This window comes from Nestor notabilis, unplaced genomic scaffold, assembly GCF_000696875.1.
Source record: "Nestor notabilis isolate BGI_N333 unplaced genomic scaffold, ASM69687v1 Scaffold35924, whole genome shotgun sequence".
NCBI lineage: Eukaryota > Metazoa > Chordata > Aves > Psittaciformes > Psittacidae > Nestor > Nestor notabilis.
In genome coordinates, this window is record NW_009926603.1 from 3,833 (window position 1) to 15,972 (window position 12,140).

General features: G+C 38.6%; 1 protein-coding gene across 1 annotated transcript; it reads right to left on the reverse strand.

Moving 5' to 3' along the window:
• Positions 1–7,801: 7,801 nt before the first annotated feature.
• ATMIN (ATM interactor) lies at positions 7,802–11,915 on the reverse strand. Its single transcript, XM_010013598.1, has 3 exons — positions 11,793–11,915; positions 10,605–10,804; positions 7,802–9,632 (listed from the first exon to the last, which is right to left on the reverse strand). The coding sequence occupies exons 2-3, from the start codon at positions 10,796–10,798 to the stop codon at positions 7,802–7,804; spliced, it is 2,025 nt and encodes a 674-aa protein (XP_010011900.1). The 5' UTR covers positions 10,799–10,804; positions 11,793–11,915.
• Positions 11,916–12,140: the final 225 nt, after the last annotated feature.

The following is a 12,140-nucleotide window of genomic DNA, read 5'->3' on the forward strand; positions in this document are numbered from 1 at the left end:
TTTCCAATGTTTCATGGCTGGTAAGATCTTTGCTGAGGTTTCCCAAACTGTCAAATCAGTTGGTACAACCTGACACAAGAAAATATTCCAAGGACCACACTCACAGATTATGGCTACAAGACCAGACAACAGAAGGTACTAGCTAAAAGCCTAGAACATAAAGAAACGATAACATAGCGCTCAAACCATAGTAAGCTTCATTAAGTGTCCTTGAATACACTGCATTCTTCTAGCACAGGAAGCAGCAGCTTCTTGTTTACGTGCAAATTCTCTCAAGAATAAAGCTATTCCCGTTCAAGGAAAGGAAATAAACTTCAGCGCTAGATCAGCTAGAAGTGCTTCCTGTATTCAAGGTGCCAAAACAAAACAAGCCAAAAGGGAACTGCTGACAACAATGTAAAAATACAATAACAGAACACCTGAAAGTTAAATCAACATTTTTCCCCTTTTGTTTCAGGTCCAAGCTTCCAAAGGACTGATTCCAGAGGCCGCCTTGACAACTGCTGGAGTTAGAAAGAAAAATCTATCTCCAGTTCCATTGTTTTGTCAGAAAACAATCAGCTTGTGAGCATGCAATTTCTTTAAGTGAAGGAAATTCAGGAACCAAACACAAAGCAGCCAGGGATGCTTTCACTGCCAGCGGAAGAAATAAGTGTTTTCAACAACAGCAAACAAGAAAGTAGTTCAAAACTGCACGAGGCCTCCCTGGTCTCCAAGGAGCCATTTTCTTCTTAATCTGTTCCTAATCAGGAGTTAAAGCTTGTCCTGCCTTTTACACTGCCTGTCATCTCTGGAAGTTTCATGTGAACCTGTCTGTCACAGTATCTGACTTTTGCCCATGGGCCAGATCTGTTCTGAATAATGAAACGCCTGAAATAACAGCCTACACTAAGTGGAATCATCCCTATGATAGGAATAGGGCTGTTATTCCTAGAACAGTCAGCATCTGATACTTTTGACTCTCACATTTTCAAATGCTTTTAAATTTTAATTAAACAGGAATTTAGTTTCTAGACACTTAAGACATACTCCCCTCTGGAAATACCTTCCCTGCTTTGCTACCACTCGGGCTGAATACTGCCTTGTGCAAATACACCTCAGAGTACACCGGGACTGAAACCTGCAGCCCGCTACGTGTCAGAGAATGCTTCATTCACTTCTGCAGCTGATGTAATGGTACAGGTGAACTTTCAGTTCACGTACTCTGAGTTATAGCTACAAGATACACAACAGTAGAAATTAGCATTTTAAATCCTTCAAATAACAGGAAATGGTGGGACCACTACTAAAGACAGGAACTGTACAGAAAGAAAAGGGATAAAGTATGATCCGTACTCCAAACCAACCTACTCTAGATTCCTAGTATTCTAGTATTTTTTAAAATACTTGTAATAGCAAAAATTATTTCCTCAGTTATATAAAATATATTGCAAAATAATATAAGCTCTTAAAAAGGATTGTCATTTTCTAGTGGGATACTTTGAAAACTACTCATAATGGAGTTGAATTTCTACTTGATGCTACTTATGACTGTAGAGGTCTTGAAAACTACAGGAGGGGTGGATGACAAGGTAGAGGAAGAATGCAAAGTAATCCCTCTGTCTTGAGATCTGTTGAAGAAAGGCATTTATTTGTCAGTGAGCTGAAACTGAAGAGGAATTTCATTGTGCATCCAAGGTAATTTAAGACTGAATTTTGCACTCACTGCCAAGAGGTTTGAGAGGGAGCACTACTGCAGGCAGCCTGGATGCTGCTGGTCTGAAGAATCCAGCCCTGCCTGTATGCATCAGATCCCACAGAGAAGTCTATGCCGAGGTTCACCTACAGCAGAGAACCTCTCGAATCATTTGTTCCAGGTTTATGAAATGTAGCATCTTGATATTATGATTACATTTGTGTTGTGAGTTTGATCTTCCTAAGATTCATGGAGGACTACACAGGAAAACTTTTGCCACCTCTGGAGATCAAGCACTGACACTGTAATTTACAAAAATGTAATGTTTTAATTTACAAAATCTCTACCAATTCCAAAGACACACAGCTTTCAAAAGGTAAGATGTTAATGAGCAATGGGTGGTACTTACCAACAGGCACTGAATACCCCACCCAATGCCTCTGTGGGCAGATTACAACCATTAAAACAGAAGACAAAACTTGATTCCAAGTTAACTTTATTCCAAAATATGTATAATTTACAGGACTAAGTGCTTCATTTGTGAACAAAACGTTTCAATACTTGTGAATAACTTACTAGTAGCTTTGTGTAACACTTCAGTTTCCAACAGAGGGAAATATGAAACAGTATTTTGGCACAACGTTTTCTCTGCATGCATTAATATACTTAAAAGTTTCACAATTACTAGGACAACATTCCTTCTTTGGGATTGTCACTTGTAAAATAGGTCTAAGAAATGAATGTTTGCTTTCATTCACTGGAAGTTTACTGGCTCAAATAGGAAGAATTAAACAGGGACATCCTTTGAAAACTAAGTTTGCCCACTAGATCAAAACCTCATCAGTGATGAGAATAGAAACATTTTAAGGACAGTTCTCAGCCTTGTTGAGATTAACTCAGACGTGCTTTTGGAAAGACTCACCCATGAGATTTATTACTCATCCATTCCAAATAATTACAAGTTAAAATTAGATCATAATCAGCTGCTGAATTCTGTAAACTGAAAAAAATAAAATAAAATATGGCTATCTTTCATATCTAGCTTTATCATAGATGCACTTGCAAATACCTGTAGATGTACTGCCAATCTTGCTCTGCATGCAAGTGCCTGAAGCATGAATGTAATGCACTAGGTGTTGTGAAACGTACAGTTTACATCATCACAAGTCATCTATTATACTCCACTGCTAGTTATGTTGCAGATGTTGCTGTAAAGCCAGCATATGAAAAAGAATCAGAAGTAAAGGACTTGTGTTATTTAACTCAGCAGTTCCTTCAGGAGTTTCTGTGGTTTCAGGCTGTCCAATTCCATTTTCGGTGAAGTGGAAGAGTCAAACGCATGAATACAAACATACCCTCAACCTGACTGCAAGGCAGAGTTGAACGATGTCGTTCCTTGATTCTGTTCATTGCATAGCAATGGCATTTTAAACAAGAAAATTCAGTCATGTTCTAAGCAGCAAATCCTTCTAGCACACACTTAGATTCACACCAACTATTAGAAACAGCAATAAAAGAAACAGAAGATGCATGTTCACACCGTGCATTGAAGATCACTTCCATTAAACAGCCCTATCCTCAGTGTTCGTGTCAAGTGATTAATGGAAGTCTGTTTGCAGTAGGCCTGTTCTACCAGGAACACACTCATAACGGCACCTTAAGCCCAATGGGAATGAGAAAGCTTGCAAGGCCCAGAACATTAAAACCATTTTGGTGTGAATGTATTTGGAACAGCAAATTGTACATTAAGATCACATATAAAAAACCCAAACACATCAGAAGTATATTAAAGCAAAGGAAGCCATATAACCTTAATAATAAAGGCAAGTACATTTGGTTCACCTCTGAGCTGTCATTTGAGTAACATATTCTTTTCCAAGTTGTACACCCTATGTTGATTCAGTACGTGTTAGTTCTACTGACTTACCCTGTGTTTGAAAGGCTATTAAAAAATCATGAAAACGCCTTAAGATCCCAATCCTGCCAACACTTACACTTCTACCCAGCCTCACCAAAAAATAAAATCAATTCAGATCTGACTAAGCATGTGAGCAGGTGTTAGCAGGAAAAAAAATTTAAGAGTGGAAGGCAGTCACCTTTCTTTGTTCTGTTGCCTCTTCTGTTGTCTGTACACAGTCAAGGTACACGTAACTAACACGGAAATTCAGCCTTTTGTTTTCAACAGAAAAAATGACTGTGTGCACGCCCTGGAATAAAAATCTGTGATGAGTATTAGATACATACACTGAGTTACAGACACCGAGTTCATAACTGGATGAGGTCTCACAAGGCTTGTATTACAGCTGTTTAATTTACAGCTGCAAGTATATATATTAAGATTTCCTATCCTTTGGAAGTTAAAATTTTCTAGACACAAGCAGCTTTGCAAAGCTAAGAATACACAGTGTTAGCAAACTCTGACTTTAAACTACTGATTTCTCTAGGCTGACATGAAGAGTGGGGGGAGAATTTCCTCCTTACTGAAAGCAGAAAGAAGTATTTACAAGCATATTAGGAGAAATAGAGGCAAATAAAGCCAAAAGCAGAAGAAACATAGATTTACTGTTACACAGACCTCTAGGATTGTAACAAACAAACATGGAAGGCAACAAGCCAGACCTCTCATTCTTCAGCTGTTTTGTGCTTATGTTTTCATAGAATGCATGTCTCAAATTTGCTGTTTCATTTGTTTGATTTTTTTCTATATGCTTAAGAAAAGCTCATGTAGAATTACAAATCTAACAATTCAATTTTAGAGCAGCATTACACGGACATCCAGATCAAGATCCAGTAAGCGCAGCCTAGCAGAATTAAGCAGAAAATGCAAACAGTAAGTAAAAGTAGCATTAGTATCACTTCCGGACAAAAATTTGTGCGAAGAGGCTATGGAGAATCTGATGTTACTTCCTGTATAGCAGTTCAAATGGCAGTAGATGATATGAAAGAGAATATGCAAAGTAGTAAGTTACTGCTGACTGATACTTACACACAGTGCCTTGAAAATCAAATCAGAGACAAACTGCAGAAAAAGGGAGACAAGTATCATTTTAGGACTACCAAGAAATAGTTTTAACTGAAGTTTACTTTTAAAACAATGGCCAAAATAGGAAATAAGCCACTTTAAAGAATTTGTTCAGATGTGAAAAATACTCAGCAACAGCATCGCAGACCAGGTTTCATTAGATTTACTGCAGGATTCAGCAAACTGTGAAGTCTGGTTGCAGTCTTCACAAAAACACTTAACAAATGCAAACTGAGCGACACAGGATCTAAACCGGTTTCTGACTTCGATGAGTAATATACGGAGAACCAAATTTGTGAAGAAAGAAGTTAATTTTGGTCATAATGAGCCACTTCCCTAAGGCCATACAGACACATTAAATAATTTCTTAATAGTTTTAATAAATAACTTCATGTTGCAGTACAGTGTTCACCTAATTAAGTTCAAGTTACTTTCAACCCATAGGATGAGGGAAGGAAATGGTATTTGCATGTTCCAATAAAATACACAAAGCTTATCAATACATTTAATTACAAAGTACAACAAACGAGTAACGATTACATTGCAAGACTGCACCCACACAAACCTTAGCTTTATTTCTGATAGTCACTATGGTTAAGAGCTTTGGCTTCCACCATAAGAACATGGCAATTCTCATTCTGATTTGTGAATTAATTTCAAGGTTCTTTAAATGCTAGCTGGTCTCTCAGGTGGCTCAGTTCAAAGCCGCCTGTCATTCTGCTCCTGATCACCTAAGATTCCCTCTCTTGCAGAAAAAAAGAATGGCTTTCTGAATTCAGAGGTCATGGGCTTTCTGCCTTCCACAGCTGTGAAAAATGCTGTTTTCTCCAACCAGATTTATAGTTGCTGCTTCTCTTCCGTGTGTCAGTACAACTTGCACATTAGGAACAGAAGGCTATGTAAGAAGAAACATTCTCCAGTATTCCAGCCGGGGGGAAGAAAGGAGAAGGAAAAACACTTAAAATGTGAAGATGCGACATTACTAGAAAAATACTACAATAGAATAAGTTAACCTAATTTTGTTATCTTATTTCCCAATTTCAAAGCAGGCAAGTAAACATGAATCAGTCATATTTTCAGAAGACAGAGCAACAAGCAATGCCTTCCTGCTTTTAATATATCCCACCTTTAAGATGAGAACTCTAGGCACTGTGAAGCCTGGGGGGCCTTTCCTCAAAGCAGAATTACTGTACTCCTGGGGGGAACTGCAAGATTCCTTTTTGCAGTTTCTTCAGCCAAAGACTGGAAGTCTCTGAACTCGCACCAGAAATGCTGAAAAATTAAAGAGGCAACACAGCTGTGTTTTCAGTTTTTCAGGAGGAAAACATGAGCTTCAGGGTTATCTAAAGAGATAACTTCCAGTAGAAGTAAACGCTCACCATATTCGTGTGGGAACCATGGCAATTCAAGGGGTGTTAGGAAGAGACAAAAGGAAAGGTATTGCTCATTTCCAACAAAACAAGCCAGCTGCAGTGAATGAGTAACTTAACTCCCACACCCCTGAGCTGAGGATATGAAGCACAAAGCAGAGTGAGCCTTCAAAACTAAGGCTTGGGCATAAATTTACTGAAGGGCTGCCCAGTAAATACACAGCCAACACTGCTCCTCTCACAATGGAGGAGTAAAGTCTGTTACAGGCCCAGGAACTTGACATGAAGAGGTTTCACTCTTCATTTAAGGTAACAGAAACTAAAACCTGTCCAGGACAAAAACAGAGGCCTATATTTTGTAGGCATTATGATCAGATATAAAAATTAGTTAAGGCCGAATTCCACCATACATTCACAGCTTCATTTTTTTTTCATGCACATAAGTATTGCAAACAATGATATGAGGGGCAACATGAACATTATAAAAGAAAAAAATAAAATCCAAGAGGTCACACGTTTCTTCTCTGGGATTTAAAAAAAAAAAATTATAAAAAAAATCAGTTTGTTTGAATTTGACTACACTCAGAAAAAACTCTCTATATGCTTCAGGAACTGAGGGCTGCAGGTAGATGCAGGTAGATGCGCAAAAGCAAGATACAGCTCTTGTGAAAGGGCTTCTGCAAGCCGATCCCCCAGCTCTGCTGTGCAGATTCCAGTTGCTTTTGGAAGTGGAAAGTCCAAAACCAGTAGTTTAAAGTATTTTAGAAAATTTAATTTCTCATTTGTAAAGATTTCTGTTAAGGTAATAGAAGTATGAACCACTTTAACGTTTCTCAACTGGTATCTTAATAAAGCTAGGAGAATTTCAACAAAAAAAAGTTATTCCAGTCTTTGAGGCACACACATTGTAACAATTGCATCTTAGAGACAGAAATAATTTAAGCAAATCCCCCCGAAGACTCTAGAAATGTTAGTCCCACTTACTACACTAGCTAAAAGGACAACATACTAACTTCTCCTACAGTTGTGTATTCAAAGTTCTTTTCTATCTTTCAAAGGACATCCGTGCCACTCAGGGAAAAATATAAAAAATTACTGCTTTCTACGTGTTTCATAATAAATATATTCAACAATTCAGGAGTCTCTATGTGTCTAGTGTTTGGAAAATACCAACTTACGCAGGAGAACAAGCTGTGAAGGCATAAAGTAAAAGATGACAATACGGCTTATTATGTTCATGCCGGATTTAAAATACAAGCTACTAAAAAAAGTAAACAGAAGTAGCTTACACTAATAGAATCCCCCCCCATAAGTTCAGGGAAACATCTGAATTGGACAGGTCACGGTTTTGGTCCAGCACATTGGAACCTCATATATAAGCCAGGAGTAGATAGAGATACATACATATACAGAACAACTTCAAAAGTTGTTCTGTTTATATGAAAGCAGTATCACCTTTGTAAAGAAGTTTCAGGAAAAAACATAGGCACCATGAATTCTTTTTTAAGGTTCAAATGTACATTAACGTGTTACAGCCTCTTTTCCTTCCATTCATACACACAGTTTATGTCAAGTTACATATCTGATAGGGTACCTTCAGCATGAGAAGTCTCTTAGGTCAACTGCTCACGACAACTACATTCAATAATGCAAAGTGGATGACTTGGTCAAGCCACTTCTCCCACTCCAATAACTTAATTTCAAACCACAGGAAACGGTTATAGTGCGTAGTACTCAATGGCTGGGCTTGTCAGAGCTCTGAAACAAGGAGCACAGCTCTTCACAGGTCTGTGTTTCTACTGAACTGAACTGAGACTCCATTGTGTTCCAGGCTAAGTCAGCCAGAAGAAAGTCATCCATTGCTGTCTGTGTCTCATTGCTGGTAAGGAATAAACTCCCTAGATTCTCAAAGCAGCTATCCATAGTCTGTGTTTCAGTGCTACTGAGCTGGACTTTGCTTTCAATATTCTGAGTAGGAGTATTTTTAGTAGCCGGGTATACTTCTGTCTGTGTTTCTGTATCAGATGAGTCAGTACTCATGGAGAAACTTGACTGCTTCAGAATACTCCCTAAAGGCAGATGGGTATTACTGTCCAAGAAGAAATTCAAGTCTGTCTGTGTCTGTGTATCAAACATCTCCAAACCTAAGAAGTTAGAATTTCCTCGGCAGCTATACGATTGAGTTGCACTATCTGAAAATAAGAAATCAGTCTGAGTTTCAATGTCCAGTGACTCCAAAACTGGCTCAGGGTTCAGGGTACCAAGCTCACTCTCTTCAGTTTGAGTTTGAATATTGGATGCTGAAAAAAACTCCTCAATGTCAAAGTCTATTCCTGTGCTCTGTGATGAACCAGATGGCAGATGCGTGTCAGCATTAGAACTTGTCTCAGACAAAAGGCCACGATTATCCAGTGTCTGTCCAGGCATGTTTCCTGAAAAGATGTTTTCCAGATCGCTTAGCAAGTCCATTGTCTGGGTTTGATTATCCATCATATTTTGGGTTGGAAGTATATTAGGCTGTGTACTGAAGTTGATAAGGGATTCAGACTTCACCGTATCTTGATTCAGGCTCTTGCAATTACTTCTTTGCAGCAAGGTTTGATCTATATTTGCAGGCATTAAGTTGTTTTCTGGAAGTTCAATGTGAGTAGAAACGTTGTATGATGAATCGACATTGTCAAAGATGTCACTGCACATCACGGCCTGGTCCATCTGCACCCTTCCATCAATAGAGTCCTGTGTCCTACTGGTCTGAGTCTCTCTAGAAATGCCGCATGTTGGAAAGCAAACCTGACTAAAAGCATCAGTCTGAGCAGCTATGGATGAAGTCAGTTTGGAAGCAGGCAGCAGTGTCTGTGTTTGTACACTGATGGGCAGCGAAACCTGTGAACTGAATGACAGATCTGTCTGAGAGCAAGAGGATACAGAAGAACTGGGAGTCCAGGTTGCAGCTGGTACAAAGTTCTGTGAAATGTAAGATAAGTCAGTCTGTATATTTATTGAAGAAATTTTATTCTTGTGACAAACATTCCCCATCTCTTGCCCTGTGTTACTCAATGTAACCTTATCCAACTCAACTTGTACACCGGTACTGACGGGTTCACGATCACCAGAATTTGTCACTTTTGAAACAGGCGAGCTGTCTTTAAATACAACTGCTTCTGCCTCCAATGCAGGAATCAGAATTCCTATCGATTGAGGCAATAAATGAACAGTACTTACAAGTGAACCTTGATTATCAACAGCCACTACAGCAGGTTTGACAGAAGAGTCTGTTGCAGATACATATATAGGCAAGTGGGCAAGCTGCATCACTGGAAGTTTAACCAAAGCCACCTTGGGCTTTGGTAAGAGCATCTTCGGCGTACATTTTGGCTGCATTTGGTTCGTGAGGTTAGAACTGCAGGAGCCTTCAAGAGAGGCTGCTAGTTTCACTTCAGAGGACTCCAGTTCCTGAGTGCCAGGATTATTATTGTGTGTGTTGATGAATGCTTCATTCGCTTTCTCTGCCAGCTGCTGATTATGTACAGAGGTTTCCATTTTCCTTTTCTTACTAGGAGGATCCCTGTGAACACGAGATCAATAATTTATACTCCTTTCAAGCACAAAATATCTGCCTTCCATTCTTTTGAGTCATTGCATTGAAAATATAAACTGAAGTCACAGACGACATTGGGTATGGAGAAGGCAACTAACCCTGATTAAAACATAAGTAGACTCCATAAAATTCAGTTCTGTAAGATTTCATTCCTCACTCTCATTTCAAAAAGAAAAAAGGTTACCCGTTCAACAGAGACCTATTTCTAAATGGAGGTGGAAGTTTAGATGGTTTCTTCCCCCTCGTACATTAAGTACTCTGATTAAAGACATGTTTAATTTCTAACTTAGACGCTAACTCAGACTGAGCATTGGAGGGACAGAGCTTTTAAAATTAGTGTACAGGCAAAGGTCTCTCATGGAAACCAGAGATACAGTTATCACTCCCTCACATAAAACTTGATTTTGCAGCAGTTGTATCTCCAAATCAGACAGGTTAGGCCTCAGGAAACAGACTACCCTTTATGAAAGGTATGTACATATTAAGACAACTTTAAATCTACGCATACATATACAGAGAAAAGAAAAGAAACTCCCCCCACCAATACTTGCAAAGACGATTAGACTATACAAGAAAAACTGAACTATATTCCAGAGTTACCAGCCATAACATTTCCAAATAATCTCTACTTTCACAGAACTGTAAAAGCAGACAGAACAACTACCAGCATTTACGCCATGCAGTGCAGTGTCATCAGTACTTTTTGTATTGTGCATGGGGACACCTAATCTTATTGATTAGACAATCATCCTTGCCTTCAACAAAACAGAAACTACCAAAAGCAACAGAACAAAGAAACTGCAAACTGCTGTACAAACTGCTGTACAGCTAAAACCTTAGTGAACCAGTTCCAATTTAATCAACAGAAAGGAGATAAAAAGCCAGTCAGAGAACTTGGTGATGAATGTAAGTATCATTACTTAACTGCTTCACTTTTACCTGTGTTCTGCAGGAATTTCATGGCCAGTTCTGTAAATATGAGACAGTAATGCTGTTCTGCTGGCATATGGGCACCCACAAGTACACTGGAAAGTCTTGCCACAGACCTCTATGTGCCGTTTCAAATACCACTCTGTACCATAGGAGTTACTACATTTATCACATTTGTGCTTCTTTTCAGCATGCATTTTCATAAAGTGCTAGAATACACAATGAGAAGTAAACATTAGCTTTCAGCTAAGATAAAAAGGAAAATCACATTTAGGGGAGAAAATATTTGCATTCTTTTTAGTTGTTAAATAGCATCAACTTGTAGAATTAATTTGTTTTTAAACAGTCTCATTAGGAATAAGTTACAAGCTTAAATAAATAAACAGAAAGAATTTAAAGTGTGCAAGTCTGCTTGTGCTATGTACATCCTAAACCACAGATAAACGTTTGTGTGCCCTAATGCTACTGGAGGTTTCCTATGGACATCAATAAATCTATAGACGAACCTTGTTAAGGAATGTAGTTAAGTGTATGTTGCAACATGTGCACGTTCCTGAAGACCTTACAACTGAGCAAATACTCTCAAGTCAAACAGGTCAACTTCTGAGCAAACACCAGAATTTCTCCTTGTCATTCACAACACCAGGTAGCAGCCACTCCATCTCCTATGGTCTCCCCAGGTTATCATGGGTAACCAACAGCAGAAAAGAGCTTTTTTTACTCACTTATTCAGAAACAAGTCTTACATATTTTCTTCAACAGGTAACTAGTAAACAATTGCATTTTGACACCAAAGCAGAGAAAAACTCTTAGTTCTTGATCACTTAAAAAAAAAGTAGTTTAAAATTACCACTTAAAGTAGTAATTTTAAACCATTATTGGTTGCTACTGTGATTCTCCCCCTCTCTGCCTTTTATCTTTCTCCATATTTTTAATTGGTGGAGAGGGATTGTCTTCTAGTTTAGCAGAACATTCTGGTATCTGCCTCACCAAAAGGTTCAAGCCTTCTAATAGCAACATGCAAACATGCAAATTCCTTAACCATATGCCCAAACTGAGTTTCTAAACACAATTCTCCAACTTGAGGACATATGCTCAGAGGCTTTGCTCATATCTGTAGGCAAAAGCGTATGCTCTGGAGTAGAGACAGTCAGGACTAAATCAGTATGAAAGTAATAGTTTAGGAAACAGGAATACCTGTTTGACAAGAGAAAATTGGGAAAATGGTCTGTTTGGTCCTCTAGGGCAGCCTTCAATAGGACAGCAGTAGAATTTCTGAGATGTTTTCAAACCCTTCCTTACTGGTGCATTAAGTTTTCCATCCTGAAAAAGAAGGAATTGAGAAGTTGACAATTCTACAAGTTTGTGTATGAAAGACAACATTCAGAATACACATCAACTTTGACTCACTGCGTTTACACCCCTCAATGAGTTGCAGGCACTTTCCTAAGCCATTTGAAAGCTCAGACAGAGTTTTCACCAAGGTAGATGCTGCTTTGCAAATGACCAGCAAAACTCTGAAGTGAAATCACAATCTCTACATAG